General features: G+C 41.6%; 2 protein-coding genes across 2 annotated transcripts in view; both read left to right on the forward strand.

The window, feature by feature from the left end:
• LOC106810911 (transmembrane protein 87A-like) overlaps positions 1-6,577 on the forward strand; it is a gene marked incomplete in the record, with an annotated part of 21,804 nt that extends 15,227 nt beyond the window's left edge. Inside the window, 7 exon segments of the mRNA XM_014814388.1 lie at positions 243-429; positions 1,333-1,391; positions 1,672-1,775; positions 2,602-2,773; positions 3,490-3,542; positions 3,714-3,744; positions 5,230-6,577. Of these exon segments, the coding sequence (XP_014669874.1) occupies positions 243-429; positions 1,333-1,391; positions 1,672-1,775; positions 2,602-2,773; positions 3,490-3,542; positions 3,714-3,744; positions 5,230-5,271 (648 nt within the window).
• Positions 6,578-15,129: 8,552 nt separating this feature from the next.
• LOC106810590 (tubulin-specific chaperone C-like) overlaps positions 15,130-18,164 on the forward strand; it is an 18,201-nt gene continuing 15,166 nt past the window's right edge. Inside the window, exon 1 of the mRNA XM_014813997.1 lies at positions 15,130-15,433. Coding sequence (XP_014669483.1) covers positions 15,244-15,433 — 190 coding nt within the window. The 5' untranslated portion in view covers positions 15,130-15,243. The remainder of the gene's footprint in view (positions 15,434-18,164) is intronic.

Consider the following 18,164-nt stretch of genomic DNA (forward strand, 5'->3'; position numbering starts at 1 on the left):
GTGTGTGTGTGTGTGTGTGTGTGTGTGTGTGTGTGTGTGCGCGCGTGTGTGCATGAGTGTGTGCGTGCATGCGTGCGTGTGTGTGTGAAGGTGTGTTTGTTGGATGGATCACATTAGAAAAGTACTGGTTAGCCATTATCCAATTCCAGGTATAAAATTTCTTTAAGGAATGACTTTTTTAAGCATATATTAAGAATTTAAAATAATAATAGTAAAATTAATTATAAGTTCCTCCATTACAGCCACGACTGGACCTTTCAAATGAGATCATGTTGGCCATTATTCCACTGTCAGTGGTAGATGCTGTCATCTGCTGGTGGGTGTTCAGCAGTTTAGTGCAGACAACACGAACACTGCGTCTGCGCAGAAACGTTGTGAAACTGTCTCTTTACAGGCACTTCACTAACACCCTGGTGTTCGCTGTGCTAGGTATGGTTATATATATATCAAGAGCGTATAAAGAAGGAGAGCGTACAACGGTAAAATGTTGAAACCATGTTGCAGTATTAGTCGAATTAATAAACTTAAAAAATCGATTCTTTGCAGTATTATTGATCAGCGATCCTACCTTGTTCATATAAAACAAACCGCATGTCCCTACGATGCCCATACGCTGAGATAATGAGCGGTGAAAATCTGGTATTTTCGCTGAACACCGACTAGACATTAGTCAGTACTGCAACCCTCTCTCGAAGTGTTATAACTTTGGTAAATCTCGCGTGTTTCCGTCAATGATTGACAAATGGAATGAATGACGTCTGTTATTGATTGCCATAGTGATGACCCCCACCTGTGCCCACCTCACGCCCACCTCACGCTGGATGTATAGTAAACTCTGGTAGTATTACGTGAGTCAGCGCCACTATGGCGCTACACAGCGGCGACCGGAAACAACACACTGGAAGCACTTCGAGAGAGGGTTGCAGTACTGACTAATGTCTAGTCGGTGTTCGGCGAAAATACCAGATTTTCACCGCTCATTATCTCAGCGTATGGGCATCGTAGGGACATGCGGTTTGTTTTATATGAACGAGGTAGGACAGCTGATCAATAGTACTGCAAAGAATTAATACGACAATTCGACTAATACTGCCAAATGGTTTCAGCATTTTACCGTTGTACGCTCTTGTATATATATATATATGTGTGTATGTGTGTGTTTGTGTCATGTCAGCTCTAGAATAACCCATTGACCTAACACGCTTTAGTACTTATACCCAGACACCTGTTAATTTTTTTTAAATTGTAAAATTGTAAAAAGTTTTATTGTTGAATTCACTGCAAAATCATTTCTCAAATCATTTTTGTCGTTATTTTTTTCTATGTATGCAGCCTCAATTGCCTTCATGATATGGTCTATCAAAGTTCATCAACTTAGTGACTGCCTGTCTGTAAGTATTTAGATTAAGTGACCCATACTCCAGTCTTAAATTTGGCTGAATCGTGTAACTGTAATTATAAGGGCGTACTTAAAATACGAGTTCCACACAAGTAAAATATGAGACATGTTAACTGTTTTTACAACACAAGAGTGTATTAGTGCTGAGTCACATAACTGCTTGCTATTGTGACCTGTCACTTGCACTGTTTGGCTTATATGCAACTGGCACAAGTTTTCATCCATGTGAAATAATTTGTGCTGCATGTAAACACATATCACCTATGTTGTAGGATTGGAAGGAGCTCTGGATAGATGATGCTTTTTGGCCTCTGCTCTTTACCATCATTCTTTTAGTGATCATGATTCTGTGGACACCTACAGCAAACAACCAACGGTAAGTGCATCATGGTTTGTCTGTATGTTTAACCACTAGCGACTGATTGGCAGGTTAAACTGTATGTTTGTTTGTATAACATGTATAAGGGAGTATGATTGTTATGTTCTAGTACATGCAGTAATTATTCAATAATAATAATAATAATAATTGGTCCTCAATAATTATCACCAGTGGCAGCTGCGCACATAACTCAGCAGTGGAAGCATTTCTAGCAGCCTAAGTGATAACGGCTGGCAGCCACACTTATTGTTGGCGATCATACTTAGAAATAATTGTTTTAAAGATCTTTTAAACCTTGTGTAGCATTCATAAAATAACAATGTCTCAATCAAACTTACTTTCGTTAATAGATTTTTGCACAATGATATGAATTTTGGCTCATTTTACATACTATCATGCATCACTAACAGCGCTTAGATATATTAATTAGCAATCACTCTGGTGTAGCTATATAAATATCAGGAGTGTCATAATATAGACATAGATTCCATATTATGACACTCCTGTAAATATTCCTTCACACATAAGTGTGGAAAGCTCTTCCCGATACAAAGTTTGGAACTCGGGGCAACCTTTGCATTGAGTTCATGATCAAAATATTTTGTACACAAAACGCTTGCATAGTAAACTAACGTGATTAGTTAGATTGATGAATTTTTGTGGGTAAGCAGCTGTCAGATGACGCAGTATCTGTAAAGCGCTATAAATATCAATTACCAACACAGCGTTCTTGTTTTAAATGCCACGGATGCATTTTGAGCTTCATTTCTGTGCATTGTATTTAAAAATATACACCTGTGTTTTTTTCTGCCTTCTGGTAAAGGTATGCATTTTCGCCACTGTTGGACAATCCAGATGATGAGTCTGAAGAACCGATGCTGAATGATGCTTTTGATGGGATGAAGATGAGAGGAGTTGACAAGAGTCCCAATGGCAGCACTAGCACCAACACTTCCTCTCGCAAGCACGGAGATCGTGTCAGGAGTGATAAGTTTGTATGTGTTACCACTGGTTGTTTGTGTGTTAAAGAAAGAATATGTTTATCTAATCTGCCCCATTGACAAATGCTAGAATAACTGACACCTCTTGTCGTTTATAAGTAATCTTATTGCCAAATTCATGTTAGTTTGTCGAACTTCAATGCTGGATATTAATCAAAAGCTCAATTAAAAATTGCCCACATATAGTTGTTGACAATTTCAAATGGCAACTGCCTAACTGGTTGTAACAGAGGTTTCTGCATCACATATTTTTAGACATATATGATCTACCAGATGTATACTCGTCCTGTCACTGACGTTAGAATGTATATCGAATACACATTTCTTTGCTAAACTCTTGCATGTAATCTCTGACCAAATTTTTAATTGAGCTGTTGATAAAGAACATTATATTGTCTGGTTTATAAGGTAATGTGCTGAAATCAAGGATACTAATAAGGACTTGATTGTAAAGTTACACACACACAAACAAGGTGCCAGTTATTCTAGCCCTCGTCATATAGCTGTTAGATAGCCATAGTCTTCTTGGGTAAAAAATATTGGTAATAGTAAAGGTAAACAATATTATACGTTTGATGCATTATTTCAGTAAAGTTTGTGATTTAGTATATAGTATATAGTATATTCAGTATATGAGCAGATTTGTGTCATATGTGTAGGTGTGTTTTGCGGCAGCATGAACAATAACCACATTCTCTGTATAATTGTAGGAAGATGATCTTAAATGGGTTGATGAAAACATTCCATCATCGGTAGCAGATGCGTGAGTATCAGTAAGATATGTGTGAATGAACTAGGGAGTTACTTTTACTATTAAACGTACTGGTATATGAACAGATGTACAGAAAATCTTCTCATAAAAATTAGTGGTACATGTGACATGTGACATGTGGCACTAATCATCATCTTGTATACATACTATTTACAATTTCAGAGCTCTTCCTACGTTCCTAGACTCTGATGAGGTAGGTTGCACTCACTATTTGATTTTTCCCTGTTTTATCGTATACATCTGAAATACTAGTCTGCCACATCATATTCCCATGTAACTACACTGATATGCCCACATCTCTAAGCAGCTTCTCTGATATACACCCACTTTCCATATAACTACACTACTGGACAGGCAGAGAATCTTCTGTTGACTGCAGATTTAAGTAATTTTGGTTTTCCAAATGAACTCTTCTTGAGATCAATACAAATCCATTGTGAAGCTTGTGGGGTGTGTATCTAGCGTGAGCAGGGTTTCTGAAATGAACGCAAATATCCTTTTTTATTTTTTGGCCAATATTTGCATTAACGAAAAGGAGCCTGTGCCCAATTGCCTCCATGAAAATTGCAATTGCGCTAGAAAATGTGTGTACATTGTATGTATGCATTACTGTTTTCACCCATGCTGTGTAGTTAAAGAGACTGAGTGCACAGTGCTCACTTAATGTGCGGTTAGAACCCCAAAGTGCACAACTTAACAACTGCACATCTTAGGTGAGCGAGATATGGAGCCTGTTGTGGAGATGTCAGTTTGTCTGCCAAGAACAGTGAACACGTTAATTTCTCTATTCAAAATTTCTTATGCGATATCCGTTGAAATTGAGCTGAGTGTGTATACATATCAGATCAGAAGTTAAATTAAGAATGTGTTCACTCTATTAAATTCCCATCAACTGTTGAATAGGGTGTGCTGTTTACTACATACCAGGCCCAACTTATCATTTCATGATAATATAAAAGTAAACAAGAAGCAACTGTATATAAGCAACAATTAATTGGAGCACCCGATCTCGCTATTCTTTTCAAGCTAAATGAAGTTGATTGTGCTTGTCATGTCATCGGAGTAGGTGACAAGCATCAGAAATGCGCAGGTGTTAAAGCTAGACATTTCTTTTCATTTCTGGCCATACTAGGCAAAAAATGTTTCCATAATCAGCTGGGGTTCTGCGAGAAATTACGGTGACTCCCACAGAATTGACATTCTAAGTCAAAACATGGGTTTAAATGTCTTTTACTAAAAAATACTTCTTGTAAGCATTTTAGGCTGTGACAGAAATGCACATGGAAAGCATGAGAGAACCATTTACTGTATATATACCACCCAAGTGATTAGAGCAAAAGGTCTAGTCTTGGAAAATAACTGTAAATCCTATACACCCTGTTATATTTAAGAGATAAGAACACAAAAAACCTCTGTACATGCCATACCCCAAAAATCTCATTATTGCACCTTTCCCTGTGCTGATTGGCTGAATTGGGGTGTGAACGGCCTCTCACAATATGGGAATAAGTTATATATAGTATTGACGGTGTGTGTTTTTTTGTCAAATCGGTGGTGCCCTACTAGAATGTCCATTTCTTTCTTGGGTTAAACCCCACCTTCTCGCATTCATACTCCGACATGTTTTTTGAGAATGTGTGCCATGCAAAGTGTGTATATCACTATATTTATTTTGCAGGAAATAATGACCACAAAGTTTGAGATGTCAAAGATGGAATGAATAATATCAACAGCAAAAAGATCTACATATTCAGTGGCAGGTACAAACATGAAAGGCTGGATTGAGAAACGATATGGGTTTAGTATTCAGCTGTTGCTGTAGGTGTTTTTAGAGTTTGTTTGGAAAGTAAGTTTCCGTACACCTTACCCAACAGGAAGTGTTTCATTATATATTGACTAAGAAAAGTATTCTTACGTTAGCAAGACAAGGATAGTGTGAACATATTTATTGTGTAAACTAGACTGTCAAGAGGTTCTGATGTAATGAAGTTATTGCATTGTTTATATGTTAATTGTGGGTTATAGGGTCTTTTCATGTGGGCCTGTCAGTGATACATTTCCCTTCTGTTGTCAAAAATATTTGCATTATTGTTCATGATTTGTATTTGAAATGTCGTATTTTGAAGGTAGGCTCCCCCACTTTGCATTTCAAAAGTGTATGATATAAGTACCTTAATGCATAGTATATTAATATGTAGTTTAACACCACAGTTAGGGTATATCATGAGCCATATTTAACAAAATGTCATCATTCTATTATGTATGCTTATTGTATGAGGGTGCATTCTGACTCGTGTAGTGACTATAGTTAATTTTGATGTAGGGGGAGACCACCTTTAAGTTTTAAAGGGAAACGTTATTGTAAGTTTAACACGTGTTCACTTATAATAATAATACGCCTAGAGAGGCCGATTCCGAGAGTCACTTACAGGACTGCTCTAAAAACAGGCCGATTGTTTAGATTGTGGTAAAAGCATGGGATGTAGCACACGTGTACGTTGAGAGGTGCTTAATAAAATTAGAGGCAGTCCCCAGTAGAACTGATCTATTAAAGGCGGGTGCCACCTTGCAGTTTTGAAATGCCAAACTTCATTGCTTTTCTTCTGAGTAACCCTCTGAGTAATTAAAGGCTCTAGCATGCTTTTGTGACATGGAGAATCGATTAAGATCAAATTTAGTCTGATTATATAATTACTTCATTAACATATTTACAAAATGGCCACCACAGAACTGTGAAACACATTCTTTAGTCATATATTTACTTCTAATTACGATTTTTTAATGTATTTTCATGACCTATCTTAGTTAGTAGAAAAGGAATCGATTAGGATGAAATTTAATGTGATTAGATAATTAGCTCATACACATATGTACAAAATGGCCACTGTAGAAACTAAATTAATCGTTCTGGGCATATATGTCATTTTCTACGTTTGTAATACTTGGTTCTCTACTGCTATCACTGCATTTCTGAATGAATGTAAATTCTGTACTATTGTTTTACAAGGATTTGATACCTGTTTATACGAGGAATCTATTTGGGTAAAATATGATGTGATTATATATATAAAGTTTAATTGGGAAATGCCGAATTAATTAACTCACCTAAATGCAGCTGGAGATGTTAATTCGTCATTAAACGAAGTCGGGAAGAAGTCGTACAGCACAGCACCCTGATTAACAGTATCTGTACTAGACAGAGGGCACTCACGGAGAGTGCATACCTCCGCCAGAATGTAACATGTATGTTTATAACAGCTGGCTCGCTGCTGGCTGCTGCTGACTGGACGCCCTAAGGCAAGCTGCTGCTGACTCGACGCCCTAAGGCGAGCTGCTGCTGAATTGATCACTAGTGTCTACACACACACACGAACACACACACGAGACCGAATACATTACCTCCTTGGCGGAGGTAACAAGGATAGTAGTAGTAACTAGCAGTTGTGTGGGACTAATCAGTGACCCTTCGACCAGCTAGTCCTTTCTTCGAGTAAGTGCAATATTTATCATTCAGGTAATGATCGAACACCAACTTGCCAGATGTCCGGCAACGACAGCTAAATCAACTGGACCACAATCAGACACTATTTTGCCTTGTTGGTAGTTTGTAGACATGCATCGACATGCAAGATCTGCTTTTGTCCAGTGTCACAGAATTCATATATCTGACAGTGATGGGATAGGCATGGTATTTATGTTCGTAGAACTTGGTAATATTTTCGCTGCCCAACTTGTACTAAATGTACAATCAAGACAGATACAGATAAAAACGCACAGCTCGTCTTCGGGGAAGCTGCCTGATGTGCTGTCTCATATGCTCTTTTTACCTGCTTTGTGGTCGTAAACAGTGCAAGATCGTTTTAGGTTTAATGTGTTTGTAGGTGGTCGCTCCTACCAGATACGTACGTCACTCCTGCACAGATGGGTTGTATTACGTTTGCCTAATTGACTCCTAATTACCACTTGCCCTATGCAAATTCTAAAATACAGAGCTTTCCATCAACGAATAGGTTGATGTGTAGAATTCCAATCATTTCGCACACACTTTATACTTTCCACACTGCTTGTCAGTGTGTTCACTGAACTTATATTGCAATGCCTTGCAATCTCATTATCTGAAATTATCCACATGAGAATAGCAAATCGATTTTCAGTTAGTCTCCAGCACCTTTGCTATTCGTGATTTTGAGTTATGGCCGTCAAGGAGCTGTGTGCTGTCTTTTCCACTATGAAGTGACCTTTGGCGAATTAGCGCTAAGCATTTGGAAGTGTATTTTTCAGCTGATTCGTGTCTCTCCTTTGGTTCAGCGCCCACGTTAAGTAGTGTGTACGATTTAGGAGAAAGAATCACGAAGTCAGCATTCATCAATATAATACCATCAAGTAAAGTTCGAAGTTCGCTTCTTTTTGCTACATTTTCAAGCCTAGAAGCGTAATGTAAAGACCTCTACTGTCTCTGTATTTCTCCACACGTAAAAAATACTGGTTTTGTGCACATTCCCATTTCTAATACTGATCCTTGTCTTCACTGGACTACTCTTATTGGTTTGTTCTGTTGACTCTCGTATTTAATTATTTTCATTAAAATTCACAGTTATATCAAAGTCATCATGTCTCAAATCAATAGTTGAGAAATTAATGATTTTTATATAATATAGTAGTATATCTACACAGTATACTTAATTCCATTAACTTACATTTTGAATTTCTGATGAACAGTTAACCTTGCTTGTTTTAATTTTGAATTTTCTATGGTTATCATTTTGTGGATATGCAAATAGAGTAATTGTACAATCACATTAGATTTTATAGTAGATTCCTCATGATCCGAAACCACGGTAGAGCTTTCAGAATCACTCGGAAGTGTTACTTTGAAGTGGAGATATGCTCAAAAATGTAATTCAGGTTTGTGGTAGCCAGTGAATATCTGAATTAGGAAATTTTTCAATCGTCTTAAATTTCACTCTAATCAATTCATCATGCCCACAAACTATTACAAGATATGTCAAATCACTAAAAATGAGCACGTGCACAATCTTGTGATTTTATTGCTGTGCTAAGGAGCTCGACTCCTTACGTTTAAATTACGCTATATAAAATTAAATGTGATTACAAGTGCATTACATGAATAAAGTTACAAATAAATTTGTGGTTTCATATCCACTTCAACTATTTTTTTAATGTTTTAAAACTGTCTATGATCGTTTCCTAACAATGTCAGTGACACCCATACATGTGTCTACTAAGGAAGTTACGCAAATGCGTTGTGGTAATAAAGGTGAATGTATTACAAGAAATATGTAGGCATGTACAATTTTATCATGTAGTACGGTATTATATTATCAGGAACTATTTATTTTATTTGTTTAGGTAATTGTCCATATATACATACTGTTACAATAAATTATAAATTCAAGAATTTAGATAACTACCAATGATATATATACAAAAAGTATAACAAGCACAATTATTTACATTGTCGTCCTTGCTACATTACTCTTGATGATAACACTAACAGCCGCACATTATTTTTTATGTGAAATCAATGGCCTATGCGACGTCACCGTGCATGGTTACTAAGCAGCAGCTGCACACACCAATTCAAATTAAAATTCAAATAAATTTTATTGCTCAATTATCTCGCAGATACACTGGCAAAACGATCATTTCCTGATTAATGTATACTGTTTTATCCGCCCGCATTCAGCCGGTTGTTGAATAAATGCTAGGCCAAGCCTGGCGAGTGGATTTTACATCTGTGTTATTGTTTGCTATCTCATATACTCCGACTAATCCAGTGATCGAACCCGAGCGTAAGCTCATGGGTAAGAAATATCGTTTCGCATAAATACGGCGAACGCTACACATATATATTATTGATATTATATATTATATATATGTGCGTGTGTGTGTGTGTGTGTGTGTGTGTGTGTGTGTGTGTGTGTGTGTGTGTGTGTGTGTGGTGTGTGTGTGTGTGGTGCGTGTGCGTGCGTGCGTGTGTGCGTGCGTGTGCTGCTTGCGTGCGCGTGCGCGGCGTGCGTGTGCGTCGGTGTGTGGCATGCGTGCTCTGTGTGTGTGTGTGTGTGTGTGTGTGTGTGTGTGCGCGCGCGCGTGTGCCGTGTGTGCGCGAACGCGTGTGGTGTGCGTGTGCGCGCGAACGCGTATGGTGTGCGTGTGCGCGCGAACGCGTGTGCGTGTGCGCGCGAACGCGTGTGGTGTGCGTGTGTGTGCATGTGCCTCGGCGTGCGTGGGCGTCTGCTTCTGCATGTGTTTGCGTGTGGCTGCGTGCGTCTGTGTGTACATGGGTGCCTCTGTGTGTGCGTGCGTGTGTGTGCGTGCGTTTGTGTGTGCGTATGCGTGTGCGTGCGTTTATGTGTGAGTGCGTCTGTATGTGCGTGCGTCTGTGTGTGCGTGTGCGTGCGTGCGTCTCTGTGTGTGTGTGCGTGCGTGTGCATGCGTACACGTCTGTGTCTGCGTGCGTCTGCGTACGTCTGCGCCTGTGTGTACGTGCGTCTGCGCCTGCGTGCGCGTGCGTCTGCGTATGTCTGTGTGTGCGTGCCTCTAAGTGTGCGTGCGTGTGCGTGCGTGCGTCTGTGTGTGCTTGTGTGTGTGTGTGTGTGTGTGTGTGTGTGTGTGTGCGTGTGCGTGCGTCTGCGTAGTTCTGCGTGCGTCTGTGTGTGTGCGTGTTTGTGTGTGTGTGTGTGTGTGTGTGTGTGTGTGTGTGTGTGTGTGTGTGCGTGTTTGTGTGTGTGTGTGTGTGTGTGTGTGTGTGCGCGCGCGTGCGTGCGTGTGCGTGGGTGCGTGCGCGTGCGTGCGCGTGCGTCGGTGTGTGCATGGGCGTGCGCCATGTGTGTGGTGTGTGTGATGTCTGGTGTGCGCGCGCCCGGGTGTGCGGTCGTGTGCGGCGCGGGCGCGTGTGCGTGTGCGCGGCGAAACGCGTGTGGTCTGCGTGTGCGGGCGGAACTGGCGTGTGGTGTGCAGTGGTGTGGTGCATTGTGGGCGCTCGGCGTGCGTGGGCGTCTGCTTACTGGCATTGTGTTTGCGCGTGTGGGATGGCGTGCGGGTCTGATGTGTAGCAGGGCATCTGTGTGTGCGTGCGTGTGTCGTGTGGCGTGGCGTTTGTGTGTGGGGCGAGTTGCGGTGGGCGTTTATGCTTGTGAGTGCGTCTGTTAATGTGGCGTGCGAGCTGTGTTGGGCGTGTACGTGCGTGCGTCTCTGTGTGTGTGTGGCGTGGCGTGTGCATGCGTCCAGCGGGTGGGTCGTGTCTGGGCGTGCGTCTGGGCGTAACGTCTGGTCGCCTGTGTGTTAGTGCGTTCTGCGCCTGGCGTGCGCGTGCGTCCTGGCTGTGATGTCTGTGTGTGGGCGTGCCTCTACGTGTGGCGTGCGTGTGCGTGCGGTGGCGTCTGTGTGTGGCCTTGTGTGTGTGTGTGTGTGTGTGTGTGTGGTGTGTGCGTGTCGCGTGCGTCTGGCGTAGTTCTGCGTGGGCGTCCTGCTATGTGTGGCGTGTTTGCGTGTGTGTGTGTGTGTGTGTGTGTGTGTGTGTGTGTGTATGTGTGTGCATGTGAGCGCGTGTGCATGTGCGTGTGCGTGTGCGCGCGAACGCGTGTGTCTGTGTGTGCGTGCGTGTGTGTGCGTGCGCGCGCGTTCGTGTGAGTGCGCGTGCGTGCGTCTGCGTGCGTTTATGTGTGCGTGCGTGCGTCTGCATGCGTGCGTGCGTGTGCGTGCGTGTGCGTGCGCGCGTCTGTGTGTGCGTGCGTTTATGTGTGCGTGTGTCTGTGTGTGCATGCGTCTGTGTGTGCGTACGTCTGTGTGTGCGTGTGTGTGCGTGTGTCTGTGTGTGTGCGCGTGCGAACTGCGCAAAATGGTGGATGACTTAATATTATAATGGTACCTCCGCTTCCCTTTCCACACCCTACGCTCCCCCACCTCTCAGCTATTCAATCGTTGTTTTGAGCGCCACGCAAGAACGCGACATTTTTGTTCGTTGTTCTCTGTTTCCAAGCTATGTAACTGTTCAGTGGCAGATCCAGGATTCCAAGGAGGGGGTGAAAACAGGCGGGGGTATGGGGGCCCTCCTCCAGAAAATTTTGAAAATTTAGATAGCAGGAGATGGTATTTGAGGCACTTTTGAGTACATGTACTCCCTTCATTCTGACTACGACAATTCTCTTTTTAGTAGAACAATTCTTGCACTTGCAGCGCGGCATTGCTTTCTGTACCGGGGGGGGGGGACCACCGCTGGGATGGGGGCGACAGCAAAATTCTTTCTTGGAATTGTGAAAAAAGCAGAACGCATTTCCGTCAAATTATTCTTTAGAGAAGAAACGGCATCAAGAGCTGTTATCAGATCCAGTTCCTCTGACTGCAAGTAGTTGCTAACAATTTTACACCTACTTAGGATTGGACGCAGCGCTTCCATGTTGAGGACGAAGTTAAACGTTGACAGATTTTTCCGCAGCCCTTGTGCATATGCTACTACTTAGGACGGGTAGCTTTCCTGGCTATTTCCTCTAGGGCCTCAAGGAACGCCTTCAGATTGACAGAAATCGATGTCCATCTGGTTTCTGACAAGCTTTTTCGGGTCTTGATTCGCTGATCTGTCATCAGCCTTTTCATGATAGATTCCAGAATGCAATGGCGATGAGAGCTTGACTCAATAAAGGTGTAGACATTTTGTATATATTTGTATATATTGACAATTTGTATCCTGCATATAAGCTGGGAAGACCATCGAACAAATATCAGCATTCTTGATGAGGCTCGCTGTACAACTATTGAAGCACTGATCATAAAGAGTCAACTACGCTGGTCTGGTCATGTAGTGAGTATGCCTGACTTCCGTCTACCAAAGCGAGCCCTCTTTGGCGAACTCAAGGAAGGGAAGCGAACAAGAGATGGACGAAGGAAACGGTTTAAGGACAATATAAAAGCTAGCTTGAATAAATGTGACATTAATACCAATGACTGGCAAAGGCTAGCTTGTCTGAGACCCACCTGGAGGGGCGTTGTTTACGACGGTGTCTATTTTGAGACGGTCAGGCGCCAAGAAGTCGAAAGGAAACGGATCTTACGCAAAGAGCGTGCAAGGTCCCGGGAAGAGGGAAAAATTCCACCTCTACCCCCTGGAAACAGCTGTCAATTGTGTGGCAAGATGTGTGGGTCGCGTACAGGGTTTATAAGTCATCTGAGAATGCACAGAGAATAATTTTACAACTTTTAGACAATCATACTCGCTTGCGAGTGATTCCGTAGATAGATAGACATTTTGTACGGTCCCCGAGAAGTTGCGTGTGCTAATTATCTCAGCCATGGCATCTGCTACAACGAGATTTAGGCTATTATAATACACGCACGTACAAGACTTACGTTGCATGGTACTGCGTACTGTCTCCTCTATCTCGTGCACTGTACTGTTGCCTAATACCACATGTAATATGTTTTAGGACCGCGCGCGTTTGTATGTGGCCGTAGTAGCACGTTAGATAGACTACAGGAATATAGGCTAATGCCGCAGACTTTACCGTTTCATATCCAGGCCGCGTTCTGTGCCGTAAATAAAAATAACGCTTCCAGGCCATTGGGGGTAGGGGTCGTGTGTGCTGTTGATCTGTCAACCAACCTCCTTCCCATTTTTTCTTTGTTTTATAATTTTTTTGTTACTTTCGGATGTGCCATGGTCACCTTTGCCCCCCCCCCAACTACGCCACTGCGTGTGCGTTTGCGTGTGCGCGCGAACGCGTGTGTCTGTGTGTGCGTGTGCGTGCGCTTGCGAGCGCTTGCGCACGTGTGCGTGCGTGCGTGAGTGTGCGTGTGCGTCCGTGCGTGTGCGTCTGTGTGTGCGTGCGTCTGCGTACGTCTGTGTGTGCGTGCCTTTATGTGTGCGTGCGTGTGCGTGCGTGCGTGTTCGTGCGTGTGCGTGCGCGTGTGTGTGCGTGCGTCTGTGTGTGTGTGTGTGTGTGTGTGTGTGTGTGTGCGCGCGTGTGCGCGCGCGCGCGTGTGCGTGTGCGTGCGAACGCGTGTGTCTGTGTGTCCGTGTGTGCGTGTGCGCGCGTGCGTATACATGCGTCTGTGCGTGCGTCTGTGCGTGCGTGCGCGTGCGTGTGCGTGTGCGTGCGTCTGCGTGAGCGTGCGTTTATGTGTGCGTGCGTGCTTCTGTATGTGCGTGCGTGCGCGTGCGTGTGCGTGCGTCTGTGTGTGTGTGCGTTTATGTGTGCGTGAGTCTGTGGCAGCAGCCACCCCCCCTAAATTTTAGAGCACAATTAAAATAAGCTTAACTAATAATCGTAAATAACCCTAACGTTATTTTTTGGTCACTTATCCGTGAAAGCCTTGTCTCAGACACACACTATGGACGTACGTCGATCAAGAGCTGCGCCCGACGCTCGATCATCATTACACAGTTGAGTCATTAAATTTTGCCCCCCTCACTAGGAATTTGTTCAGCCGACGGTCCTGGTGTGTCTAGATAACTCGCGTAAAAGTATTGCTTTGAAATGTGATGATGCACCTATTTACAACGTAATAGTATTGAAAAATAGCGAAGACCATTGTTTTCTCTGCCTCTCTTCCTGTCACGTAGCCCCTATGCACTTTTATACGTGTATCAGGCTTGATGTTATTAAAGTTCATAATACCTAAAAAAATACGTTTAAAAAATGTCCATTAATATAGCTTATTTCGTTATCAATACTAGACCAACATTTACTGGATAATTGAATAATTGTGTAGAAAAATTATGTTATTTTCCATAATTCCTTAATCCGATTCCAACCATGCACCTTTGTTTTAAAATACAAGGAAAATACAAGAAATATTAACAGGCTTAAAAAAGATGCTGTTCCGTCTCTGATAGTAGTCAGTAACCCTCCCCCAAAAGTGACACCCCCACCAGTAAGAATTTTCACAGCGCTACAGCGATGCCATATTGCTAAAAGTCGTGCACTGTCGGAGTGCGAAAAGATACGAATAGGGTGAAGAAGGTATGCAAACTGCATGCGCATTGAACCCCCTTCGTACACTCGGGATGCTTGAATTGATTGAATGATTGAATTGATTGAACTCGGGTGAATTGAGTGAGAGTAAGAGCGTCATCTGTCGTGGAGTTTGGAAGGTATGCTGCACTAGTGTGTTGAAAGTATTGTTGAAATTTTCTTGTTTTTCTTACTCTCGCGTATCCGGTATGCCATATTTAGTTACTAAAGAACTAAATCTAAACCATTACTCTTCAAAAAAATGCAAGTATTTAAATTAGAGTAAAAGACGTGGAGATTATATATGCTTTGTTCTTTTTGTTTATAGGAAAAGAGAAATATCTGCCAATAAACAGTGTTGCTGCATGGTTATAGTTTTTATGTGTAAAAATTAATTCTATCTAAGCGTTTAACGGAAGCAAGGTTAACATAAAGACTGATATTTTCCTTTTAAAAATTGTATATCGCCTTATAAAACATCATTCGGAATATCAGAAGATGTTTTAACGTAAAAAATACACTATCAGTTTGCCACTGTAGCAAGCGTTATACTACCTACGGCTTCATTCGCTGGGCGGCGCCACCATGCATACATTACTGTATTTTGGCGCTAGTCTCAGAGTATTTTGCTGTAGTTTGGCGAGATCTCGATTAATCGAATCGAATCGAAAATCGAATCGCATCGCATCGCGAATCGAAATCAGTGGTTGACGGCTGTCAATATGGCTGGAGTTTTTGATGATGTTGTAACTTGCAAGACAGCAGCGGAAAACATACGGTTGCAGAAACAGATTACAGAGAAACTGTATCAGAGAGATACCGAGAGGCTAGCAGAAGTCGATAGGAAAAAATCAGAACGACTTGACCATCGTAGCGAGAAAGAAAGTGCTTCGTACTTCTCAGCTACGTTCGGTGGGTGTACCGTGTAGGGCCTACTGCCGTTGTTAATTGATTCTTTATGGGCCTATGTATAGACCAATAAATTGTGCCCTAAAAATTTTTATATTCTGATGTTATTTTAGGGCCCAATGGGCAATAGCCTTCCATAGACAAAACCTGTGAATTCTGTCGTACAAAATGCACGACAACCTTTTCACTATTTACGGCCGTGTTACATAGAAAATCAAAGAAATACCTAAAGCCGTCGCCTTATTAACATCTTACCTACATTACAAAACACTGGTTCAAGGATAGAGAACATGGGTCCCAATAATTTGATCAAAATCAATGTCATTTACATCAATATAAATATAATATTATATCAATATAATAGGTTAGGGTTATGGTTAGGGTTAGGATTGGGATTAGGGTTAGGGTTAGGCACATTGGTTTTATTGGTACCCATGTTCTCTATCCTTGGGCCAAAACACTTGTCATGCAGTATTCTCCTCTTTAATCACGTTTATTTTATTAAAACATCACGACATAAAAATCACGCAAAATTTGCTACACACAAAACTGCCAATCTTGCATTGAACCGCACCGGACAACGTCACAGCGATGATTTCATTGGCCGGTGAGAAATGTCGTTGTGCGGTTCACTTCAATGCAAGATGGCAGTTTTGTGTGTACGATGTTTGCGTATTTTTATGTCGTGATGTTTATAATAAAATCAAAATCTGATTAAAAGACGGAGAATACTGCATACAAGTGTTTGTAAATGTAGGTAAGATGTTAATAAAGCGACGGCTTTTAGGTATTTCTTTGATTTCTAATTTTTAACACGCCGTAAATAGTGACATAAGGTGTGTCGTGCACTTGCACGAATCAGGATTCACAGTTTTGGTCTATGGAATGCTATTGGGCCCATAAAATAACATCAGCAATAAAAAATTTGAGGCACAATTTTATTGTCTACTCCTAAGTGTAATAGACCCCACTAGCACAAGTTAACTTTTTCGTTTCCTCACTAACACGTGTGAGAAGGTCAAAAAGTGCTATTACGGTCTCAGCGACTGAACCGTTGTAGCTACACCTTTGTAACGAAGAACGTACCAATACCGCTAAGTTCTGTCATATAGTGTCGACATTGGCTGTATAGTGTTTTACTGTTAATTCATTCTGTATTTTGCCTATGTTGCTACGGTATTTAGTGAGACGTGGCCTCTTAACTTGTGTATTCAAAACCACCTGCGACGCTCAGGTCGAGGGTTTGCTCTGTCTGTGGCGAGTATTTTCTGTAATATCTTTTCTGCTATAGCCTTTGCTCTAAACAGTGAACAAACCGTTGGTCAGTGCCTTTTAAAATGCAGAACGATATATTGTGACTTTCTCTGGTGTTTACTGGAAGAGGTTATTTGAGTGAAAGTGTACATTTGATTAATAAATATTGAGCATTTCCTACACCCTACAATTACTACTTATCAGTAACAACATGTCCTTGTCAATGTGACTCATGTTATAGTCAGTGTTCCTATTATCGATGATGTAGTAATCTGTTTTTTTGATTTTTATGCTTACAGCTAACGAAAGGCTATCATAGAAAAAAAAGCTTGAAGACACCACTGACCTGTTCCAAAATTCTCAACTAATTGAGTCACTCATCTTGTTGAATCTCTTCTTCTAATCATGGCAGAAACCGCAAAGATTTGTTGTCACACCTCCTACTCTTTTTTTGTCTTCAATATGAGGTGAGGTCAAGCAGGAAATAAACTACAAAAATGAAGATTAACTGAAACTGAGTTGGCTGCCATAGCCAAAGGACAAAGTTTGCTTTTAAAGGACAAAAGAAATTGATAACCGAAGTGAAGAATATCACAAACCAGCGCAAGTTAAAGTTGAGGTAAGTTGAAGAAAACTGTCAAATTCAGGAATACTGCCATTCAAGCAATGGATGGTGGCTTCAGCGATCAGAGAAGTTGGAAACACCTGCATGTGGATAATCGTAAATCTTTGAGGAAGATGTCTCGCTTAGCACTCAAAGACGCATTATGAAACTACGATGGTTACCCAACATGACTTCACGATTTGAGACAAGGGTTGCAAGCCTGCAAGGTAATTTCACATACCTGTGTTTACGTCAGTATTCATTGTAGCTGGACAAGGATTGCACGTTTGTTATAGCCTGGCTCAAGTCATGTGAGAATGCACACGACGTCAGATTGTGAGATTTATCTACATGTCACGTAGTCGTGCAATAGTGAGAGACAGTAATGGGGTGTTGGCGATATAGGCTCCGACAATTATAAGATATGATTGGTCCGATGAGATTAACAAGAAATCGCCAGAATTGAAACCGGAGAGAACAAATTAATTGGGATGATCTTGATTGATCTTCAATTGGTTTGTCTTAGTGACAAAAATCAACTCACCCTAACTTGGAGTGTACTTTCTGACGAAACAGAGGTGAAAAACGTGGGAGGTGTGATGTGCTAGACAAATACGTTTGGAACTATTCTATTGAAATCTCTGTGGATTTGTTTTATGGTATATAGGCAAAAATTTAAATGAGTTAATTAACATGTATTGAAGGGCTTAAAAATGTATTAACTGATAGTTTACTATTGACAATTGGTAAGGATGTGCAACTAGTGTTTATGTTGAATTTATCATTATATTGGCTATGCATTGTTTGACGAACATTAAAATGTAGCAATCTTTAACATTATAGCATGATATGGGTGCGTATGGGTGTGTCTAGTGA

Source organism: Priapulus caudatus, unplaced genomic scaffold (genome assembly GCF_000485595.1).
Source record: "Priapulus caudatus unplaced genomic scaffold, Priapulus_caudatus-5.0.1 Scaffold17, whole genome shotgun sequence".
Classification (NCBI taxonomy): Eukaryota; Metazoa; Priapulida; class Priapulimorpha; order Priapulimorphida; family Priapulidae; genus Priapulus; species Priapulus caudatus.